Source organism: Schistocerca piceifrons, chromosome 2 (genome assembly GCF_021461385.2).
Source record: "Schistocerca piceifrons isolate TAMUIC-IGC-003096 chromosome 2, iqSchPice1.1, whole genome shotgun sequence".
Taxonomy (NCBI): domain Eukaryota; kingdom Metazoa; phylum Arthropoda; class Insecta; order Orthoptera; family Acrididae; genus Schistocerca; species Schistocerca piceifrons.
The window spans coordinates 966542011-966567705 of record NC_060139.1 but is presented as its reverse complement, the minus strand read 5'-3'; the positions used below and the strand labels follow the sequence as shown (position 1 = coordinate 966567705).

Here is a 25695-nt window from a genome sequence, read left to right as displayed (position 1 = left end):
GTAATATTTTCAAAACAATACAGTTGTAAAACATTTTATATTATTCTCTGTAGAAAATTCACTGCAATATGAACTATACATTCTTTGTTATTTCATTGTCAGTTGGTGTTATACAATAAATACCTTATTTCATTTCTAGTTTGTCGGTTTTCCCTTACAAGTAAATGAGTTTGTAGTCAAATTTCCATTACAAGGTCAAATGTTTGTATCACTTTTCATTAAAAAATTAGGGGCATGATGGCAGATAAAACAGTTTTTACAATATGGTTTAACTTCTTTCTATATCATGCATGTTAGTCAATAGACGACAAATTAATTCATAGATGTAGGTTTGAATTCTCATCCTTTCTGTACTGTTGACTTCTAGAGCATCAACAGAAACCATTCTGATATGATAATAAAACTATTCAAAGATTCTGTTTAATTTACAATATATTATGGATGATTGAATGGTCTGTCTCCTGGTGAAGTGCAGAGGGAAGGTTAAATTTCATGGATGAAAAGGAATGCCACCTAGTCACATATGAAAATCCAAAATGTTGGAGCATGACTTGGTTACTGGGCCTTAGTTCAAGGCAAACTCCATCCTTATACCTTTGTCTGTTATACATGAGAAATAGACAATAATTGGCACATAGCTATTATTCAATTTAAATATAATATATAATATGACTGAGCACCATCAAAATAATCATTACTGAAGATCTCAGATTTTAAATTTTGTCATTTTAGTTTTAGCAGGTGTTTTATCATTACACTTTATTAATCTACACCACTAAGCGAAAATTTCTTACCTATAGTTAAATCGTTTCACATAAAACAATTATGTGTAACTTACTGATGCAGAGATTTCATCTGCAATAAGAGGTCAAGGGCACTCTATGACACGGTATGAATTTCTAGAAACAAGTATTGTTTCAGTGTACAGCTGTCCTGCAATTAACTCTTTTCTTTGTAATGAGAGTTGATTGTACATCACCTAGATATTAACATGTCAAACAAAATAAACAATAAAAACAACTCACTGCAGATGTATATGATTAGTGTTACACAATTAGCAACAAAGTGAGCATTTTTGTTTCGATAGAATTGTTTCAAGCACTTCATAACATTAACAAATCTAAGATATCTGTAATTCCTTTGTAAAGCAGGATATGAATCAGCTTTTCCAACATTACAGAATGTAGTCGGTAATAACATATTCCCCTATAGATAAATTGTTTCATAACATTTACAATGTATTATTTTGACATAAATTTCAATTTTATTGATCTGTTTTATTACATTGGTGAATAATGTTATTGTCCTATTAACAATGAATGCCACTCACTCACAACACATATAATCTACTGGACAAGGCAGGTTATTTTTGAACACAGAAGAATTGGTGTAATGACCAAAATTCAGTCTGCAGATTCCCTGCATTAAGTCACTTTTTCTAATTGCTATAATGCCAATCTGGCTTTGAATTATTTTTTCCTGCACTCAGTAATCTTTAGTAGTGCAGTTGACTAAAATAAAAGTTTGTATTAAAATGAAATTTGCAGATTGGAAATTTATTGTAAAGAGTCATTTTTGCATTATATATAAAACAGAACATATTCGTGAAGATTTCTGTATAATATCAATGCTGGCTGTGACGTGATGTTTCATCTTCTTTATCAATTCAGTGAAGCAGCAAAATTGTATGATATCTTGGTGATAATGTGTAATATCTGAGTACAGTTTATTCACTATGGTATTTTTCATGTGGCTGTAAAGTATAATCCTGTGTGGGCCGAGGTCATATACAAAATTACAGAGCAAGAATATTCTAGTAAAACGGTCACAAAATGACATGAAATGGTGTGTCTTAAAATTACAGTTACCTTCTGTTGAATAAATGCATCAGAAAAGCATAAGTTCAAAATGTAACCAACTGCAAAAAACCAATATAAAAATAATGCACTGTTGCTTTTTTATTTTTGGGTTTAAAAATAGGTTTGTGCATCACTATTGGAAATGAAAATAATGGTTTTGTGCAAACATGTTCCCATGAAGATAATAAATTTGTAACAATAAATATGCACAGTTTGTAAGATGAAGGCAGTAAAGAGGGAAACATGCTTTTCACAAACAAAATTTTCATCAAAGATGAAGAAGCATATTTTGCTTACAAACAGAATGTCCCACATGTGGTGAAAGAACCATATTGTTGTTGTGGGTATAATGATTATTTGCTGTTCTGTAGTCAATAGCACTAAGTTCAGAACAAAAATCTGGCAATATTGAACACAAGTACAGCCATAGTACTTGCACTAGTGAAAGATATTGGAGCGGAGTTGCAAAGAGGCTTATCACATGAACACACTTCCTGTCGGCCACCAAACCCAGAGCGGTGATAGCAAGCATTTTGGTAGTTTGAGTCATCCCATCCACAAGTTCGAATGATGCGCTTCTCTGGCTTATCTGCAAAAAAAGGGAACAAAGTGTACAATAACTGAACAGTAGAGTAGTGTGAGATATTGTACAATTATAAGTGAATCAAATGACTACATAAAGTTAAATAGTGTTCCCTATTTGTATCGTTATTTTACATAAAAGTCACATGAAGTTTGGTAGAAATTATCACAGTCAGTCTGTATTTTATGTTTCATAAAGGATGTGCTTCCAAAAATTTGCGTATGGGATAATCATTCAGTTACTGGATAGAATGTAATATGGAGTAGTGGCTGCTAGTACACAAATGAAGGCTTTCATTGCGTCAGCATGCGCCGTGGCAGATTAATAGACTTTAAACAATGTGCTGCTTAAAGAGAGTGCACAATGAGGTAATAAAAAAAACTTTTTGTTTATATTGTATACACAGCACTGAAACTACCACTGCAGATATAAGAAAACTTTTATGATTCTTCTTTTCTCCAACTAGTTATGTATGCAGTATGTGGCATTTCCTCCTGAGCAAAAAAATTGTTAGTAAAAAAGAAAGTCAGACGCATCTACAGAATAATAAACATGAATATTATAGGGCACATTAAAAAGTGCATACCAAGAAAACCAACAAAATTTTAAACTGTAATGGTCTGTCATGAGTACGACATTTATCAAACAACTGACATTTCTGCTATCAGATTTAGCAAAACACAAACTAGTTACAACCACAAACACACACACACACACACACACACACACACACACACCCTTATAACACCGGGTCCGACAGCCGATCAGTTCCAGTCATTCCACTAGGAAGGAGGTACACAGCTCGTGTTGGCTGTAGTCCAACCATGCGTAGACGGTCAATATCGCGGTTCGGTCGCGTCCACATTGTTACTTTGTGCCAGGAAGGGCTGTCAATAAGGGAAATGTCCAGGTGCCTCGGAGTGAACTAAAGCAATGTTGTTCGGAGATGGAGAGACAGGAACTGTCAATGACATGCCTCGCTCAGGCAGCCCAAGGGCTACTACTGCAGTGGATGACCCCTACCTACGGATTAAGCCTCGGAGAAATCCTGACAGCAATGTCACCATTATTGCTTTTCCTGCAGTCACAGGATGTCGTGCTACGACTCAAACTGTGTACAATAGGCTGCATGATGTGCAACTTAACTACCAACGTCCATGGCGAGGTCAATCTTTGCAACCACGACACCATGCAGCGCGGTACAGATGCGTCCAACAACATGCCGAATGGACCGCTCAGGAATCGCATCACCTTCTCTTCACCGATAAGTATCGCATATGCCTTCAAGCAGACAATCGTCGGAGACGTGTTTGGAGGCAGCCCGGTCAGGCTGAACGCCTTAAACACACTGTCCAGCGAGTGTAGCAAGGTGGAGGCTTCCTGCTGTTTTGGGGTGGCATTATGTGGGGCCGACGTACGCTGCTGGTGGTCATGGAAGGCGCCGTAACGTCTGTAAGATACGTGAATGCTATCCTCCGACCGATAGTGCAACCATATCGGCAGCATACTGGCGAGGCATTCGTCTTCATGGACGACAATTCGCGCTCCCATCGTTCACATCTTGTGAAAGACTTCATTCAAGATAACGACATGGCACGACTAGAGTGTCCAGCATGTTCTGCAGACATGAACCCTTTCGAACATGCTTGGGATAGTTGGAAAAGGGATGTTAATCGACGACGTGACCCACCAGCCACTCTGAGGGATCTACCCCGAATCGTCGTTGAGGAGTGGGACTATCTGGACCAACAGTGCCTTGATGAACTTGTGGATAGTATGCCACGACGAATACAGGCATGCATCAGTGCAAGAGGACGTGCTACTGGGCATTAGATGTACCTGTGGGTACAGCAATCTGGACCACCACCTCTGGAGGTCTCGCTATTTGGTGGTACGACATGCAATGTGTGTTTTTCATGAGCAATGAAAAGGGTGGAAATGATGTTTATGTTTATCTCTATTCCAATTTTCTGTGTAGGTTCCGGAACTCTCGGAGGCGAGGTGGTGCAAATTTTTTTTGTTTGTTTTTGCAGCTCTCAAAGGCTGTTTTCGCCTTTGCCTTTGGTGCAGATTTGATTTGGAGTGCAGGAAAATGGCGGTAGTCCAGGAGAAGGTGCAGTGTATTATCTGGTATGCAGAATACAAATCTGCGTCAAAGAAGTGCAGAATTATCGAAGCCAGTATGGGAGGTCACCACTGAAAAAAAACAATGAAGCAGTTCAAAAACTTTAAAGAGACAGGATGTGTCGAAGACTTTTCTTGAAGTGGACATCACCCTGTGTCTCAATCACGTATTGACAGAGTGCAAGGTGTATTTCAACGCAGCCCCCAGAAGTCAATTAGTCGTGCTTCATGCGAACTGCAGGAACCAAGATCAACTGTCCAGCTTTCCTGAGAGGTGGATGGGCTGTGATGGTCCCATCGCATGCCCTGCATTCCTTCCCAGGGTCACGCCATTGGACTTCTTTTTGCGGGCCTAAGTCAATAATTGTGTGTACACAATACCAGTCAATGACACTGCTACCGTTCATGCATGTGTCACTGAAGTAATCAGAACTGCTGATACTGCAATTCTGACCTCAATATAGGCAGAATTCGAATATCACTTTGATGTCCTGCAGTCGACAAATGGAGTACGCATTGAAATTATGGCATAGAAGGAAAAATCAGAGCCACTAAACGTTTTACAACAAACCAGAGCGCTGTATCTTTAGCAGTTACAATTTTTTGCAAATTATAGAAGGACTTTAAGGACGTTTTCGAAATTATAGTGGGACATTATGAACACCCCTGTGTTATTAACCTATGTCGTACTATGCATACATGCTCTGTCTCTAAAACTAGTTTCAGCAGTCACAGAAAAACGACTGTCTAGACTGGATTGGAAAAGAAAGGAAATCCAAATTCTGGAAAAGGAAGTAAGTAACCTGAGGTTTGCCGATGATACTGTGCTATTTTCAAATCGTGTAGAACAGCTTCAGATTTTGGCTAACGACATTTCGTTAGTCTTTTCTGAAGCTTTATTTGCGTCAAGACGCTTTTACTTATAAGGGGCAGTCAAATGAAAACGAGACGGACGGAAAAAAAAGTAAGTAAACTTTTTATTATTTCAAAAGCAATCGATGTAACTGTTAATACTGCGCCAGAGCTTTCATGGAAAAATGTTTGTGGTTTCCTACGGAACTGTTATTGTACTGAGGCGAGCACCTCTTCGTACGAAGCAAACTGACGGCCACGAATGTCTTCAAATGGTTCAAATGGCTCTGAGCACTATGGGACTCAACTGCTGAGGTCATTAGTCCCCTAGAACTTAGAACTAGTTAAACCTAACTAACCTAAGGACATCACAAACATCCATGCCCGAGGCAGGATTCGAACCTGCGACCGTAGCGGTGCTCTCCCTCAACATCTGGGACTTGGCGCGCTTCAGTTTTTGCGAAGTGTGCGCGCACGGCTGTGCGTTAAATGGGGCGCCATGTTCCAGAAAGTCAATGAGTAGCGCGCCTCTCAGTCAAAGAAAAGGATCATCTTGATTTTCCCTGAGCTGGCGTACATGGCTTTGAATGTTTTCGTCGCGGTGACTCCATGTGCTCGCACGGCTGGCATTGACGTTCACTCTCCGGCTCAAAATGATGCCATCATATTCCATCTCCCGCGACAATAGGGGATAGGAAAGGCATTCGTGGCTGCCGATTTGCATCAGACGAGGAGATGCACGCCTGGGTACTATCATCGTTTCGTGGGCAACCGCAAATGTTTTCCCATGAAGGCACTGACCGTCTTATCTTACAGTTGGATAAATACATTAACAGCTATGGCGATTACTTTTGAAATAAACAGTTTATTTAATTTTTTCCATCTCTGTCACTTCATCTGAATTCCGCTTATACTGTACTTGCACGGTGCAAGAGCCCTATCGACCACACGCCTGCTTTACGAGCCTCTTCCATTTCTTTCTATCGAGTGCACTGTTTGTCCATTTGGTGATGATGCTCATTCTAGCTGTGTCCTCTCTGATGATATTTCGTCTTCCTATTCTGAATCTTCCCCTTCTTTTAGTTCAATCTATTGTCCCGCAGAATGCCATAATATGTAATATGTTCTCCGTCATTTTTGCTACATGACTAGCCAAGTTCAGCCTTCTCTTCTTTAGCATTTCGACAATATTAGATATTTGTACAGTTCTCGTAATTCTTCATTTTTTCTCGTTTTCCATTCCATGTTGTTTTCATTAGTGTTTTTCTTTAGTATTTTTCTTTCGAATCTTAACAGTATTTCTTCATCTTTATTTCCAAATAACTTACTATAGCTTCAAATTCGCATAATGTTACCTGTGCAACATGCGATTGACACAAACGAATTCTGAAATTAGTGCTAAGTAATCTCTTCCTTAAGATTTTGATACAACTAAAAAGTTTTTTGTTCGCTACTGCTAGACGGGTATCTGTTTCTACACCCATTCTCTTGTTGCTAGAAAGCTTCTCCAAATACTTGAAGCGGTCAACTGTCTTGAAAGTGAAACAATCTACAGCCAAAGATGCATGACTTTAGATTTTCTTTCTTATGGGCAGATAATCATTCTTTTCTTCATTAATACGTAACCCTATCTTCTCAGCGAATTTGTAATAATTTTGCATCATTCTGATTAATTCTGTCTTGGAACTACTTATTAATGGTACATCATATGCGTAAGCAAGTCTAGTAATGTTCACCTTCTGCAGTTGGATACCTCGTGGATTATTACTGATCTTGCCGGCCGCTGTGGCCGAGCGGTTCTAGGCGCTTCAGTCTGGAACCGCGCGACCCCTACGGTCGCAGGTTCGAATCCTGCCTCGGGCATGGATGTGTGTGATGTCCTTAGGTTAGTTAGGTTTAAGTAGTTCTAAGTTCTAGGGGATTGATGACCTCAGATGTTAAGTCCCATAGTGCTCAGAGCCATTTGAACCAATTGTTACTGATCTTCTCTAAGATGATGTCAAATAAAACATGCAAAATGGCTTTCTCTTTTCTCAGTCCAGCGTGCACCTTAAGAATTTAAGCTTGTCCTGCAGATGTCTTTGTTGGACATAAAGTTACGTCTATTCACATTTTAACTAAACTGATCAATTCTGATGGTATTCAGATTCCCTCTTTATAGACTGACACAAAAAAATCGGAGCACCAAAAAAATAATTAACGTAGAGTAACGAAATTTTGGGAATGCATTTGTCTAGGTCAAGTACTTAAGCGATTAACATTGCAAGATCACGGTTAAATATAAGCGCGAGATAAGGCATTATAAATGTAAAATGCTGGTACATTAATAACCAGTAATGGAAATGCCGTGTGGCTATGGCCTCCCGTCGGGCAGACCGTTCGCCTTGTACAAGTCTTTCGAGTTGACGCCACGTCGGCGACTTGCGTCACGATGGGGATGAAATGATGATAAGGGCAACACAACACCCAGTCCCTGAGTGGAGAAAGTCTCCACCCTAGCCGGGAATCGAACCCGGGCCGTGAGGTATGAGATTCCGTCGCACTGACCACTCAGCTACCAGGGGCGGACATCAACAACCGGTGTAACCACCAGTATGTTGAATGTAAAAATTCGAACGTACATGCATTGTGCTGTACACTTGCCAGATTACAGTTTGCGGGGTGGAGATCCATGCCTATTACACTTTATGATTCAAAGAGTTCAAATGTGTGTAAAATCTTATGGGAATTAACTGCTAAGGTCATCAGTCCCTAAGCTTACACACTACTTAACCTAAATTATCCTAAGGACAGACACACACGTCCATGCCCGAGGGAGGACTCGAACCTCCGCCGGGACCAGCCGCGCAGTCCATGACTGCAGCGCCTTAGAACTTTATCAGTCAGTACGGGTACGATTAATGATGTTTGTGGACGACGCTGGGGTTATCGTCCGATGATGTCCCATATGTGCTAGACTGGAGACACATTTTGTGATCGGGCAGGCAAAGGGAACACGTCGACACTCTGTAGAGCATGCTGCATTACAACAGCGATGTGTGGGCGACCTACCTGCCGGAAGACACCCCCTGGAATGCTGTTAATGAATGGCAGCACAACAGGTCGAATCGACCGACTGACGTACGATTTTGCAGTCAGAGTGTGGGGTAAGTAAGAGTGCTCCTGCTTTCATATGAAATCGCACTTCAGATCATAACTGGCCATCAACGGCACCAAGGCAGAATCAGCTTTCATCAGAAAAAACAGCAGAACTTCGCCGTACCATCCAATGAGCTCCTGATAGACACCACTGAAGTCGGAAACGGCGGTGGTTAGGAGTCAGTGAGCCGGCCGCTGTGGACGAGCTGTTCTAGGCGCTTCAGTCCGGAACCACGCTGCTGCTAGGGTCGCAGGTTCGAATCCTGCCTCGAGGTTCGAATCCTGCCTCGGGCATGGATGTGTTTGATGTCCTTAGGTTGGTTTGATTGAAGTAGTTCTAAGTCTAGGGGACTGATGACCTCAGAAGTTAAGTCTCATAGTGCTTAGAGCCGCTTGAACCATTTAGGAGTCCGTGAAACGTACGCTGCAGGGCGTGTGGCTGGAAGCTGACCTTGAAGTAACTGATTTGTAACCGTTTGTTGTCTTCACTTAAAACTTCCGGGCTGATAGGCCGTGGTCGAAGTATAAAACTCTCTCCTGACGTTTCGTCTCCAACTGCGGGAGAAATCCTCGGGGATAAAGCGGCGAACTGCTGTTGTGTCACTTTTGTGCCAGCTGCTGCTCAAATTGCTACTGAAGATGCAGTATGATGCCATACTCCGAACACGATGGTCTTCCCGCTCGGTTTTGCCAAGCGGCCCTCTGGAGCCCGGTCTTCTTGCGACCGTACATTCCCGTGACCACCGTTGCCAGCAGCCACGTACAGCGACTACATTCCTGCCAAGTCTTTCTGCAATGTCGCAAGAGGAACATCCAGCTTCTCGTAGCCCTGTTACACCATCTCGTTCAAACTCAGTGGAGTGTTGATAGCGTCTTTGTCGCCTTAAAGGAGTTTTTGACTAAAATCAACTCACTTCGTCCAATCTTAAAGGTAACTACGCTCATGACCGTTACAGTGCGTGTTTAAAGCAAACCTGATTTGCATCGTCATACTGGTGCCATTAACGCCACTCTTTTGCGACTAGCACAAAATTTGAACAGACATTACCTTTCAGGTGTAAAAACACGCCTAGCAACTTCCATTAATGTCGAAATTTATTTATAACTTCCTAAATACAGACTTCAGTGGCCAAAAACGTTGTATTTACGAAGATATAACTGTAATTCGCTAACTGAATATGGATGAAAGCCTGAAACGCATCTCGACATAAATGAAGCAGTATAACAAGTGGCCAGACGCTGTATTTCTTGAAGTAATTCAATCCACAGCCACAGAGTTCAACCACAATTAACATGGATAAATTAATCAAAGTAATGAAACATGGATACAGCTAACGCAGTTCATCATCTGTATTAAATATGACACGTCAAAGAGTCAGCGAGAAGCATAACGGGCGATGAGAAAGTTCCCTTTCGAAGGCCGTACAGTTCCGAATCGGGGTGCCAATCTGGCAAAATCACCATAAGCACTGAGGCAATCAACCTACCGAGGCAGCAGGTTAAAGATATCCGTTTGGTAGAACACTGGGTTCTGCTGCGTGAAGAGGTCCTTAATTACTTGCTGCAAATTATCGTCCGACAGGACTCGTCGATCATTCAAGGCCTTTTTGAAGCGACCGAAGGCATGATAATCGCATGGGGAGGGATCAGAACTATAGGGCGGGTGCTCGAGCGTCTCTCACTTGAGTTGACACAACTTCTGCGTTACGAATTTTGCGATTTGGGGCCGTGCGTTACGATGAAGCTTGTCCGCAGCGGTGGTTTTCGACAGACATGCTGCCTCATACATAGTCTTCGTTCTCTTAAGGATGTCTAGCCATGTTTGCCCCTCGGTAGCCAAGAAAAGAAAAACACCACGTTGGTCCTGTTTGGACGCATTTGGTATTAACGTCGGCATACTGCACGTTTCCGCGTTTACAGCGCACGTCGGGAAGACATCAATGCTGCACTGGCCCCTTGCCTACATGTCGGAGTCGCGCTATGTTGCATATACGTTGCAGCAACGCCTTCAAACAGAAATTTTTTGATCGTCCCTTACAGAATCTATACAACTTTTAATGTCGTCTAAACGTTTACCAGACAGAGAGAGTCACAGCTGCCTCATGTACAAGTAATTGAATAAACGAATAGAGCAGCTGTGAATAAATCGAAGATCAGTCGCATGAAGTTGGTATACTGAAGAATTTATCGCAATATAATCGCGGAAAGGAGTACACAGTGAAATTTATGTGCAGGTACCTATCTTTCCCCATGTTGTGCGGCGAGGAGCGATTGCTCAAGCCTAAAGACAAATTCAAAATTGACTACAAATGAGATATAATACCTGATGAAACAGTTCTATGCAATGAGCCTGACGTACCAAAGATCAACAGAGTTGAGCAAATCCTCATAGACACAGTGGTGGATACATTTGGGGGGCGTCCCCCCCCCCCCCCCACCCCACCGGCGGGGTCACCCGCATCCACCCGCGCCGCCCACGGTAATCAGCCCTCACGCTATTCGTTTCTTTCGTCAGTCGTCTCGACTGAATCGAGTTATCGAGTATTTGCACTTTCCTATGCAGCAAGCGCGTCCGCGTCATCGTATTTTATACGTTTCTGTCTGGCACACAGAAAGCTAACACATACCTACGAGAAAAATCGCGGCCATTCTACTGATCTCGATACGTTATTCCGTCTGGCATTTGTTCGAGAAAAGTCGCGAATATTCTACTGCTTTGTTGTACAGAGAACCTTCGATACGTAGCGTTATAAATACGGACAATTCGCCAAATGGGAAGGTAGTTTACATTCAGAATCAGAAACATTAAGATCCAAGAATGAGTAAGTAAAAACTCGTAGTTGTAGCAAGTGCAAGTGTGAAGATTAGTCGAGAGTGAGAGTGATCAGTTGATTGTGAATTATTAATAATAGTAATTTGTAGCAATTTCTCAGTAAAAATATTGTTACAAGACTCGTAACAGAGTTTTTACTAATAACGTAACAATAGTTTCCCATTCCCAACTATTGATGCGTATATCTCCGGTAACAGTGACTTTCGAGAAGTTTCCTGAAAACGCATTGTTACTATGTAGGCCCTCTATCGATTCCACTAGAAAGAAACAAAATCGATAATAAAAGTTCCACACAAATAAATTGCCAGATGACGTCATCATGACATATTGGAAAAGAACTTTTTTTTATTCCAACACTGGACCACGTTACGACTGACACGAGAGAACATTTTGATGAAGGAAATATTTATCATTTAAAATTCAACATACTTCTGCCCTTACAACTACTGAAACATGACGGTAATGATCTCGCACATAAATTGAATCAGTGCTTAACTGAACTACCGTTCTTTGATGAAGAATCACTCTTTTGATTAAAAAGAAACTAATGGGAGAGAGTCTTCAATACAAGCAAACGAGCATAAACGTCCATAATGATCGTGATTCTGTTATGCAAGCGTTGTCTGTCTGTACTAGATCTGACTTTCCTACTTTGCACACGCTGTACAAAATATTTGCTTGCCTACCTGCGACTATTGCTACAGTAGAAAGAAGTTTTTCAGCATTGCGGTGTACAAAGACATGGCTGAGGTAGACAATGAAGGAGGATCGACTTAATGGCTTAGCTCTGTTGAACACTCACCCTGACAATGATTGTCCTATTGACGACGTAATTAACCAATTTGCCAGGAAGAATAGGCGCATAGAATTCATCAATTAAGAAAGAGAACCACAATTGTAATTTTTTTATGTAATAAGATGGCACTGTCTTGCAAATGTGTATACTCAGTTTAAACTTTGCATGTGACTTGATTATTTTTTATTACAGTAAAAGTAAAGGAAGCTCAAGATATCTTTAGCGCCCCCTCCTTGAGATTTTTTTGTATCCGCCACTGCATAAGCATGACTATAACCAACACACACAATCTCCCAGCCGCCCGAAACGAGCGGATGACCATAACTGGGGTCTGGCAGAAGTAAAAGACAATCAGAAATAAAAATTTCTGCACATACTTCCAGTGGAAGTATAAGTAGACTGCGAGGAACCTACAGGACGCAAAACTGCGTCCTGCGCTCTGCTGGGAGATGCTGAAGGCGAGGCTGCGACTCCTACAAAACTGTTCGTCAAGTTATTGGAGAAGAGCGAGGTGGCGCAGTGGTTAGCACACTGGACTCGCATCCGGGAGGACGACAGCTCAAACCCGTCTCCGGCCATCCTGGTGTAGGTCTTCCGTGATTCCCCTAAATCGTTTCAGGCAAATGGCGGGATGGTTCCTTTGAAAGGGCACGGCCGATTTCCTTCCACATCCTTCCCTAATCCGAGCCTGGAATGATATAATTTTTCATCATAGCCACGCTGCTTTTCGATGCACAAGCTTTCCAATATCACCAGAAATAAAATTTTAAAAAAATCCGTTGAGTAGTAAGTCACCGTTTAACTACATCTACATATATACTCTGAAAATTACTGTGACGTAAATGGCACAGGGTGTTTCCATTGCACTAGTTATTAGGGTTTTTTTTCACATTCCATTCACATAAGGTTCGCAGGGAGATTGATTGCTTGGATGTCTCTGAGAACGCTGCAATTAGCCTTCACGATCCTTGCGTGAGCGATACTTAGGGCGTTGTAGTACGCTGGTGTGCAGAACTTATGGACGGAAGTAGCTTTCGTATGATGTATCAGTGGCAAGTAACATAGCTCGATGAAACTTGGACTGTACATAGAAAAACCTGCTATAATATAGTATAGTATGGTATAGTATAGTATATTATACACTGAAGAGCCAAAGAAACTGGTACATCCGCCTAATATCGTGTGAGGGCCCCCGCGAGCACGCAGAAGTGCCACAACACGACGTGGCATGGACTCGTCTAATGGCTGAAGTGGTGCTGGAGGGAACTGACACCATGAATCCCATAGGGATGTCCGTGACGGTACGAGCGGATGGAGATATCTTCTGAACAGCACGTTGCAATGCATCCCAGATATGCTCAATAATATTCACGTCTGGGGAGTTTGATGACCAGCGGAAGTATTTAAACTCAGAAGGGTGTTCCTGGAGCCACTCTGTAGCAATTCTGGACTTGTGGGGTGCCGCATTGTCCTGCTGGAATTGCCCGAGTCCGTCGGCATGTACAATGGACATGAATGGATGCAGGTGATCAGGCAGGATGGTTACGTACGTGTCACCTGTCACAGTCGTTTATAGACGTATCAGGGGCCCCATATCACTCCAACACACGTCTCACACCAATACAGAGCTTCCACGAGCTTGAACAGCTCCTGCTGACATGCAGGGTCCATGGATTCCTGAGGTTGCCTCCATACCCGTGCACGTCCATCGGCTCGATACAATTTGAAACGAGATTCGTCCGACCAGGCAACATGTTTTCAGTCATCAACAGTCCAATGTCGGTGTTGTCGAGTCCAGGCGAGACATAAAACTTCATGGCGTGCAGTCATAATGGGTATACGAGTGGCCCCGAAAGCCCATATCGATGATGTTTCGTTGAATGTTCTGTACGCTGACACTTGTCCAGTATTGAAATCTGCAGCAATTTGCGGAAGGATTGCACTTCCGTCGCGTCAGTTGCTGTTGGTTCCGTTCTTGCAGGATCTTTTTGCGGCTGCAGCGATGTCGGAGATTTGATGTTTTACCGGATTCCCGATATTCACGGTACACACGTGAAATCGTCGTACGGGAAAATCCCCATTTCATCGCTACCTCGGAGATGCTAGTCCCATCGTTCGTGCTCCAACTATAACGCCACGTTCAGACTCAATTAAACCTTGATAACCTGCCATTGTTGAAGCAGTAACCCATCTAGCAACTGCACTAGAAACGTGTTGTCTATATAGGTGTTGCCGACCGCAGCGTCGTATTCAGGCTGTTTACGTATCTCTGTATTTGAATACGCATGCCTATACCAGTTTTTTTCGCGTTTCAGTGCAGTATAGAAGACAACTGAAAAAAATACACAATGAGGCGATCAGAAATGACATTTATTCAAAGACAATAATTACACTGAAATTACCTCAATTTATGATGGTCTTTGGACATTACAAAAGGCAGCACATGGTTCTTAATGGGGTGTGTGATCACCACGAACAGCACTTCATGCTCTGCAACGTGGTCCCATGACGGCAGGAAATTTGGTAAGGAGTTTTTGCGGAAAGGTGTTTCATTCCTCCTCCAGCGCGATTGACAACTGTTGCATAGTCGTTGGTACATCTGGACGTGGTGGCAATACGTCACCCCAACCCATCTCATACGTGCTCTATGGGATTTAAGACGGGGGCACGGGCAGATCAATCCATTCGCCGAACATCCTCTCATTCCACGGGCTCCTCCACGTAGCTGTTCATTGCGGTAGCGCATTATTATGTATAAAAACAAAGTCAGTTCCATAAACGCCCCTGAAAAGACGCACTTGAGGAAGGAGAAGAGTGTCACAATAACGTTGACAGTTGAGTACACTATGTTCAAAGATTTGGAGGTCAATACGTCCATGCAACATTATTCCTTTCCACGTCATGAGTCATGGACCAACAAAACGATCATGTTCGACAATGCTAGGCGCACCCTGATATGGCGGGAGATGGGAACACATAATAAAACCACGTACATTATCGAACATGATCTCCAAAATAAGGTACACGCACGCACTAGCCAACGTTGTTGTGACACTATACGTCTTCTCCATCTGCAACTTTTCAGGGGTGCATTCCGCCTTGACTCCGTTATTATGGATGACAATGCACGACCGCATCGAACAGCGCAGGTGGAGGAGCTGTTGGAACGAGAGGATATTTGGCGAATGGACTGGCCTGTCCGTTTCCCCACCCAAATCCCATCGCGCACGTGTGGGATGGATCTGGACGACGTGTTGCACCAGCGACAAAACAGCAGTTGTTAACCGTGTTGAGGGAAGAATGGAACGCCCTACCACAAGAACTCACGAATCTTGGGCCAGCAAAGCAGCACGTTGCAGAGCATGCAATGCCTTTCGTGACGATCACGCATCCTATTAAGAACCATGTCCAGTCGTTCTTAATGGCCAGGGACCATCATGAATCGCGGTGACTTCAGTGTAATTATTGTCTTTGAATAAAAGCGTCTTTTCTGTTAGTCTTATAGGGTTACTTTCTATACCATGCTGTAGTAGTTCTGTCTATGTATGATTCAAGTTTCATCGAGCTATGTTACTTGTCAGTGACACATCATGTGAAAGTTGCTTCCATCCTTAAGTTTTGCACGCCAGTGTATATTCTTTGATTCATCAGTCAAAATTGGATCGTTGAGCTTTTTAAGTATGCTTTCACGAGATAGTTGGGATCTATCTACAGGCGTTTGCCGGTTCAGCCTTTTCAGCATCTTCGTCAGACTCTCCCATGGGTCAAATAAACCTGTGCACAAACGCTTCACTTCCTTCAACTTTTCATCGGAGGTGACTCGACGACTTCTTAAGAGGGGCGGGGGGGGGGGGGGGGGGGGGGGCGGCGAGGACGCCAAAAATTTAAAAAATTCATTTTTTTAAAAAATATGCCTGTTTTGTAGCGTACATTTTCCTGAATTGTTTGGTGTATAAAACATGTATATTTGAGAGATTATAAGGCACGTTATTTGGTCTTAAGTTACCAAGATGCAGCGTCACACCTTTTTGCACAGCATTCTGTCATATGTAAGTGTATTTCGCTCTGTAGAATTCGAATGTTTATATCTGCGCCAGAGATTGTCATTCGTGAAACAAAGGACTATTGATATCGATACTTTCTCGGTTGCTATCGACGTGCATTGTTTTGATCGCTGACTTTGTTGTCTGTTTTGAAAGGGTTGCAGTGTGGTGTTGTGAATTTCGAAACGATTTACATTTGCCTGTGTCCTTTTGTGTTCGTTTGTGGCATATTATCGCACAAGATGTCTAGAATTCGTTGCTTCAACCGTAAACAATGTCATCAGGGCAACAGATACATGGTAAAGAATGCTACAAGTGTTACACCAACCTCTCACAGCCGGTAAACAAACCAGCGCCGATCGCTTCAAAAAGGAAACTTGTTTTTGGTGCTAATGAAAATGAAGGCTGTTAATCTGAAGGTTCGAGTAATATTATTGTTGATGTTAACATACTGTCACAGTAAATATTGGACAATGTTATGTGCAAGCATTGCTTTGGTACGCAGTGTGTTTCTATGGTGGAAGATGAGTGTTACCACGAAAGGGTTGCTACGAACTTACCTGTGATATGCACCGAACGCAACGTTGGTGCGTCTTGCATGACATCTAATATCGTAAACAAAGGTTATGATGTGGATTTGAGAGTAGGATAAGGCACGCGCTGTATTGAGATGGGAGAGAAGGCAGCAAGAACACTTTCTGCAGTGATGAATGTTCCACCTAACTCAGAAAAATTTGATAGATGTTATGGCTTACTGCTTGGGGCTGTAAAGCAAACTGCAGAATGAAAAGTGCTGCAGAAGAATATACTATCAAAAATGGGGACAGTTCCCGACACTGCATTGAATCGTGTTGTTACAACATCTGTTGACAATGGCAAAGTATTAGATGTTGAAGTGTTGAGCAAATTTTGTCGTAGTTGTGTGAAAAGGATTCCAATCATGAATGTAATCTGAACTATAAAGGCTCAAGCGGAGGTGTGGAAGTGCAGGGAGTTGACAGCTTGTTTACCAGATCCTGTTCCCTCCCGTGGCCTGCGATACGTAAAGTACCTTAGTGATGGTGATAGTAAAGCTTTCCTTGAGGTTCAAAAATGTGCTCCATATGGAGCTGAGACTGTTGTGCAGAAGCCAGAATGTGTGGGACATGTGCAGAAAAGATTTGGCTCTAGACTTAGAAGGCTGAGACAAGATTTGTCAGGAGAAAAAATTATCTGATGGGAAGGGAATAAAAGGGAAAGGGCACTGACGGACACAGAAATTGACTAGCCCCCCCCCCCCCCCTCCATGAACCATGGACCTTGCGTTGGTGGGGAGGCTTGCGTGCTTGAGCGATACAGATAGCCGTACCGTAGGTGCGACCACAACGGAGGGGTATTTGTTGAGAGGCCAGACAAACGTGTGGTTCCTGAAGAGGGGCAGCAGCCGTTTCAGTAGTTGCAGGGACAACAATCTGGATAATTGACTGAGCTGACCTTGCAACACTAACCAAAACGACCTTGCTGTTCTGGTACTGCGAACGGCTGAAAGCAAGGGGAAATTACAGCCGCAATTTTTCCCGAGGATATGCAGCTTCACTGTACGAGAGCTGCATCAAACCAGCCTCTGGACTGAAGACCACAACAACAACAGACATATTATGGCTTGGCAATAAGAAGGAGCACAGGGGACTTGAAAAATATGAAGCATGCAGTTTGGGCCTTATACTTCCACAAAATGTCCACAGACAATAACCCTATCCACAACTTGTTCCCAAAAGGAAGTGAATCGTTGTTTGGTTACTAGACGTCAATTACCGGTGGTGAAGAATATCATCACAGGAATTCTCTACCAACTGCCGTAATGGAAGCCATCAAACCTATATTCAGGAACCTTGCAAATGAACACTTATTGAAGAAGTGCCTTCATGGCGGTACCCAGAACCCAAATGAAAGTTTTAACCAACGTTTAGGGGAAAGATTGCCAAAACCCATTTTTGAGGGAATAAATGCACTTCCTATTGGTGTTTATGACGCAGTTTCATGTCCTAATGACGGTGTGCAAAGCAGGATATATGTTTTAGAGAAAATGGGAATTAAGCCCGGAGTGAACAGCGATAGACAGATGGCGTGTAGGGTAAGAAGATAAATCATTTTTGGAGGAGGTAAAATCAAGAAGAGTTCATCATAGGAATGTGAAAAGGGAGAAAACTGATTTAGAAAATGAAAACGAACCTGCTTATGGTGCTGGACTGTTCTAAAAGAATGTCAAATACAAGCTGAAACTTTAACGGCCATTTTCCGCAAAATACAAATTTCTGTACTTAGGTACATGTAATATAGAAAATAAATATGCCTTTACTTTCAAACTTGGTATGCTTATCAAACACAAACTCCTTAACGCGAAACTTATTGTAGTCAAGTTTATTAAGTGGGTTATAACTGTGGTAAAAATTGAGATAATTAACTATAAAATACGTGTTCTTTCTAAATATGGAGTTTAAAATGTAACAGCTCATTCATTTTTTTAGTAAATTAAATAAATTCTAGAGTTTTATACATCTGTAAGTATGGTTTGTATGCTGTGCAAAATTCATCGAAGAATCTCTATTGCTTATAAAGAAAAGTGTACCTATAGCAACAAATGCAGCCAATAGTAAGTGAAAAAATGATGAAATTTCGCATGGAAAAAATTCATTTTGTTATGTTTTTGGACTTCCACTGCTATAAGAGTGAATCCTGATTCCTTCCTGGTCATGCTGACAAAGTTTTATGAATTTATTTGTAAAGGTATAGACAGTGGAAATTAAAACGTCCTGTGGTGCCTCTCCTGCTCCAAGGCGGCCAGTATGACGCCCTTAGACCCCTTACGCCACCTGTAAGAGGATCCAACAAATGAAAATACGACAGGGCAAGATGGATACTGGACGTAGGATGCCCTTTTCTTTTTTTCTTTTTTTTCTGAGTCATCAGTCTGGTCTGCTGCAGACCGCCATGAACTCCTTTCCCGTGTCAACCTCTTCATGTCAGAACAGCACTTGCAACCTTTGACCTCAATAACTTTCTGGATGTATCCCAGTCTCAGTCTTCCTCTACAGTTGTTGCCCTCTACAGCACCCTCTAGTACCACAGATGTCACTCCTTGATGTCTTAGCAGATGTCCTATCATCCTGTCCCTTCTCCTTGTTAGTGATTTCCACATATTCCGATACTGTGCAGCACCTCCTCATTCGTTACCGTATCAGTCTACCTAATTTTCAACATTCATCTGTAGCACGACATCTCAAATGCTCCGATTCTCTTCTGTTCCCGTTTTCCCATAGTACATGTTTCACTACCATACAATGTTGTGCTCCAGACATACATTCTAAGAAATTTCATCCTCACATTAAGGCCTACGTTTGACACTAGTAGACTTCTCTCGGCCTGGATTGCCATTTTTGCCAGTGCTTATCTGCTTTTGATGAGCTCCTTGCTCCGTCCATCATTGGTTATTTTACTGCCTTGATAGTAGAATTCCTTAACTTCATTTACTTTGTGACTATCAAACCTCATGTTATGTTTTTCGCTGTTCTCATTTCTACTACTTTTCATTACTTTTGTCTTTCTTCGAATTACTCTTAATCCATATTCTGTACTTATTAGATTCTTCATACCATTCAGCAGATCATGTAATTCTTCTTCACTTTCACTCAGGATAGCAATGTTGTTAGCGAGTAGTATCATTGATAGTCTTTCACCTAATTGCACTCCTGAACCTTTCTTTTATTTCCATCATTGCTTCTCCGATATACAGATTTAACAGTAGGGGCGAAAGACTACATCCCTCTCTTACACCCTTTCTAATCCGAGCACTTCGTTCTTGGTCGTCCGCTCTTATCATTCCCTCTTGGCTCTTGTAATACTGTGTATTACCCGTCCATCCCTATAGTTCATGCTATTTTCCTCAGAATTTTGAACATCTTGCACTATTTTACGTTGTCGAACGCTTTTTCCAGGCCGACAAATACGATGAAAATGTCTTCATTTTTCTTTAGTCTTGCCTCCATTATCAACCACAAGGTCAGAATTGCCTCTCTGGTGCCTTTACCTTTCCTAAAGTCAAACTGATTGTCTTCTAACACATCCTCAATTTTGTTTCCCAGACTTTTGTATATTATTCTTGTCAGCAACGTGGATGCATGAGCTATTAAGCTGACTGTGCGATAATTCTCATACCTGTCAGCTCTTGCAGTCTTCGGAATCGTGCTGATGATATTCTTCCAAAAGTCAGATGGTATGTCGCCAGCCTCATACGTTCTACACACCAATGTGAATAGTCGTTTTGTTGCCACTTTCCCCAATGACTTTAAAAATTCTTATGGAATGCTGTCTATCCCTTCTGCTTTATTTTATCTTAAGTCCTCCGAAGCTCCCTTAAGTTTGATTCTAATACTGGATCAGCCACCTCTTCAAAACTGACTCCTTGTTCTTTTTATATCACATCAGGATGCCCTAACGTTTCAAAATGTACACTCCTGGAAATTGAAATAAGAACACCGTGAATTCATTGTCCCAGGAAGGGGAAACTTTATTGACACATTCCTGGGGTCAGATACATCACATGATCACACTGACAGAACCACAGGCACATAGACACAGGCAACAGAGCATGCACAATGTCGGCACTAGTACAGTGTATATCCACCTTTCGCAGCAATGCAGGCTGCTATTCTCCCATGGAGACGATCGTAGAGATGCTGGATGTAGTCCTGTGGAACGGCTTGCCATGCCATTTCCACCTGGCGCCTCAGTTGGACCAGCGTTCGTGCTGGACGTGCAGACCGGGTGAGACGACGCTTCATCCAGTCCCAAACATGCTCAATGGGGGACAGATCCGGAGATCTTGCTGGCCAGGGTAGTTGACTTACACCTTCTAGAGCACGTTGGGTGGCACGGGATACATGCGGACGTGCATTGTCCTGTTGGAACAGCAAGTTCCCTTGCCGGTCTAGGAATGGTAGAACGATGGGTTCGATGACGGTTTGGATGTACCGTGCACCATTCAGTGTCCCCTCGACGATCACCAGTGGTGTACGGCCAGTGTAGGAGATCGCTCCCCACACCATGATGCTGGGTGCTGGCCCTGTGTGCCTCGGTCGTATGCAGTCCTGATTGTGGCGCTCACCTGCACGGCGCCAAACACGCATACGACCATCATTGGCACCAAGGCAGAAGCGACTCTCATCGCTGAAGACGACACGTCTCCATTCGTCCCTCCATTCACGCCTGTCGCGACACCACTGGAGGCGGGCTGCACGATGTTGGGGCGTGAGCGGAAGACGGCCTAACGGTGTGCGGGACCGTAGCCCAGCTTCATGGAGACGGTTGCGAATTGTCCTCGCTGATACCCCAGGAGCAACTGTGTCCCTAATTTGCTGGGAAGTGGCGGTGCGGTCCCCTACGGCACTGCATAGGATCCTACGGTCTTGGCGTGCATCCGTGCGTCGCTGCGGTCCGGTCCCAGGTCGACGGGCACGTGCACCTTCCGCCGACCACTGGCGACAACATCGATGTACTGTGGAGACCTCACGCCCCACGTGTTGAGCAATTCGGCGGTACGTCCACCCGGCCTCCCGCATGCCCACTATACGCCCTCGCTCAAAGTCCGTCAACTGCACATACTGTTCACGTCCACGCTGTCGCGGCATGCTACCAGTGTTAAAGACTGCGATGGAGCTCCGTATGCCACGGCAAACTGGCTGACGCTGACGGCGGCGGTGCACAAATGCTGCGCAGCTAGCGCTATTCGACGGCCAACACCGCGGTTCCTGGTGTGTCCGCTGTGCCGTGCGTGTGATCATTGCTTGTACAGCCCTCTCGCAGTGTCCGGAGCAAGTATGGTGGGTCTGACACACCGGTGTCAATGTGTTCTTTTTTCCATTTCCAGGAGTGTATATTCTAAGGAGTCTGAAGGGTGTGGGCAGCAATATGTGAATTTATATCGACAACAGCGTTTGTTTCGAATTGCAGGCCTCAACTCGTTTTAAGACATATCAATGGAACGTTGACTATTGACCAATTTCCCTGGCAATGTTTCAGAATTTGCCCATGTGCGTCCCAAAAAAACAGTGAGCTTCACTTTTCCTGCAGAGGTTTGATTCTTGAATTTCCTACTGGCTGGAGATCCATTCCATTGCTCCCTCTGGCGTTTGCTCTCTGGTTCAAAGTTATGGACTCAAGTTTCATCTCCAGTGAGGATTCGTTCAAAAAGCTTTTCATCTTCATTAGCATTGCCGTTCAGTGGCTGTTGAAGATTCTTATACGATCACACTTGCGTTCTCCATTTTGCTGATTTACAACCCATTTTTGCACGGACTCTACGAAAGATTAGCCTGTTATGGATGTTGTCACATGCAATACCGTGACTAACATGGCAATTCATCAACAGACGCTCATCAGTTGTTTAAAATTTACAAACCTGCACAATACGGCATCAGTAGTGGAGGTGACCGGACGTCCTATTATATCCTTGTCCTTCATGTCTGTTAGGCCATTTTCAATCGTTCAGTTCACTAGTAAATACACTGTGATCAAAAATATCCGAATACCCCCAAAAACATACGTTTTTCATTTTAGGTGCATTGTGCTGCCACCTACTGCCAGGTACTCCATATTAACGACCTCAGTAATCATTAGACATCGTGAGAGAGCAGAATGGGGCGCTCCCTGGAACTCACGGACTTCGAACGTAGTCAGGTGATTGGGTGTCACTTTTGTCACACGTCTGTACGCAAGATTTCCACACTACTAAACATCCCTAGATCCACTGTTTCCGATGTGATAGTGAAGTGGAAACGTGAAAGGACACGTACAGCACACAAGCGTACAGACCGACCTCGTCTGTTGATCAACAGAGACCGCCGACAGTTGAAGAGGGTCGTAATGTGTAATAGGCAGACATCTATCCAGACCATCACACAGGAATTCCATCAGGATCCACTGCAAGTACTATGACAGTAAGGCGGGAGGTGAGAAAACTTGGATTTCATGGTCGAGCGGCTGCCCATAAGCCACACATCACGCCGGTAAATGCCAAACGACGCCTTTGCTTGGTGTAAGGAGCGTAAACACTGGACGATTGAACAGTGGAAAAACGTTGTGCGGAGTGACTAATCACGGTACACAATGTGGCGATCCGATGGCAGTGTGTGGGCATTGCGAATGCCCGGTGAACGTCATCTGCCAGCGTGTATAGTGCCAACAGTAAAATTCGGAGGCGGTGGTGTTAAGGTGTGGTCGTGTTTTTCATGGAGTGGGCTTGCACCCCTTCTTATTTTGTGTGGCGCTATCACAGCACAGGCCTACATCGATATTTTAAGCAACTTCTTGCTTCCCACTGTTGAAGAGCAATTCGGCGATGGCGATTGCATCTTTCAACACGATCGCGTACCTGTTCATAAAGCACGGCCTGTGGCGGAGTGTTTACACGACAGTAACATCCCTGTAACGGACTGGCCTGCACAGAGACCTGACCTGCATGTTTTGAAACGCCGACTTCGTGCCAGGCCTCACCGACCGACATCGATACCTCTCCTCAGTACAGCACTCCGTGAAGAATGGGCTACCATTCCCCAAGAAACCTTCCAGCACCTGATTGAACGTATGCTAGCGAGAGTGGAAGCTGTCATCAAGGCTAAGGGTGGGCCACCACCATGTTGAATTCCAGCATTACCGATGGAGGGCGCCACGAAGTTGTAAGTCATTTTCAGCCAGGTGTCCGGATACTTTTGATCACATAGTGTACTTCACTATGGTAAGGCATTGTCCCGTATTGTACTGAAAGTCTTTATGCAGTTAGCTCCTGGTACCCCTCCAGACCACAGAAAACTGAAAACAGAACGCTGTTCTTCATTGGCGCAAATGGAGAATACCGCAGACCTGTTTAGTTCGCGCAAAGTGAAATGATATAATAAGGCTGGAACCCGCCATAAGCGAAGAAAACGTTGCCAACGAGCGGCTGGCATGCATATTGCCAACCTTAAGATGATCAAAGTCATTTGAAATGAGATAGCCAATAAATAATAGTTATAATCGAGCACATCTGAATAAACTTACTGCCGTTCACTTCGAAGTCAATGTACTGAACGATCTTGCGGCAGAGCTTGTACTTGGCGCCTTCTATGTGCGTGGAGCAGTCCTTCTTCAGAGTGTCAGGAGGCACGTCCTTCGCGCAGTTGCTGTCCGTGTGGCTGTTGCACTCGTAACATTCCAGGGACTCCACTGCAAACAGAAAACGATCTATGTAATACATTGTAGTACCGAACATGAAAGATGAAGAACAACAATAAAAACATGTAGAATTCAGAGAAACGTAGTTCCTTCTCGGATGAGGTTCCTTAGCGACACAAAACAGTCAGCAATACAGCGAAGCTATTACACAGTAGACTAAAATAAGTAATAGGTCGAACATGGCGTTTGCATCTCACCATTGTTCTCCACCCTCACAAAATCCTGATTCGACCAATCCTCTGCTATGCAAAATGTTGCATGGCTATCCATCCCACCAAAGTTCTATATGTCCCTCTAAGCCCTCTGACGACATACACTCCATCTAGCTTTCTGTAACCGTTTACCTTCCCCCACATGGAACCTCTACTACCTTATCAAATCTCCACCTCTCCTTGAGCCCCAACGGCCTGCGAAGTCGTGTTTGGACGCATCCCAGACAGTGTTGAGACACCAACTTGACTGTCGCCCGCCGTACGGCCCGACAACCAGGAGAGGTGGTCTTGAGTGCCTTGTCTTTTCATAATAGGACCCCATGGGTTGTTGTCGCCGCGCGGGTTTAGTCGAGCGGTCTCAGGCGCTGCATTCATGGACTGTGCGGCTGGTCCCGGCGGAGGTTCGAGTCCTCCCTCGGGCATGGGTGTGTGTGTATTTGTCCTTAGGATAATTTAGGTTAAGTAGTGTGTAAGCTTAGGGACTGATGACCTTAGCAGTTAATTCCCATAAGATTTCACACACACCCATTGGTTGTCATCCGCAGCACCAATAGAGCACAGCGGTACGTCGACGATAATCTATGACCTGTTTTGTAGCGCTTCGTCGTAAACCATCTTGGGCTTACATTTCATCATTTTCGTGCTTGCCAAAAGGTATCTTGGCCAGAAAGTTCGCCGGATCTCTCTCCAACTGAGAAGATTCGGAGCATTATGAGCAGCACTCTTCAACAAGCTAGGGATTTTGACTATCTAACGCGCCAGTTGGACAGAATTTGGCACGATGTCCCTCAGGACGACATCCAACAACTCTGTCAATCAATACCAAGCCGAAAAACTGATGGCATAATGGACAGAGATCGTCTAACGCGTTATTGACATGCTCAATTTGTGAAGCTCTTTCTTCTGAATAAATCATTCAATTTTTCTGTAATTGTAATTATTTATCTGTACATGTACACCAAACCTCCCAGTTTCCGTCCCATTCGGATAATTCCTTCGTGCTGCGTC

The 25695-nt window shown here is 43.6% G+C and overlaps 1 protein-coding gene across 1 annotated transcript; it reads right to left on the bottom strand.

The window, feature by feature from the left end:
* Positions 1-1241: 1241 nt before the first annotated feature.
* LOC124776025 lies at positions 1242-24497 on the bottom strand. Its single transcript, XM_047250865.1, has 2 exons — positions 24302-24497; positions 1242-2448 (listed from the first exon to the last, which is right to left on the bottom strand). Exons 1-2 carry the CDS (start codon positions 24495-24497, stop codon positions 2246-2248), a joined length of 399 nt encoding a protein of 132 aa, XP_047106821.1. The 3' UTR covers positions 1242-2245.
* Positions 24498-25695: the final 1198 nt, after the last annotated feature.

Excerpts from the sequence above, each read along its gene's own strand:
- LOC124776025 (XM_047250865.1), bottom strand. The coding sequence starts at position 24,497 with ATGTATTACATAGATCGTTTTCTGTTTGCAGTGGAGTCCCTGGAATGT. Across the intron at positions 2,449-24,301 it reads TGACTTCGAAGTGAACGGCA|ATAAGCCAGAGAAGCGCATC; the intron begins GTAAGTTTATTC and ends CTTTTTTTGCAG.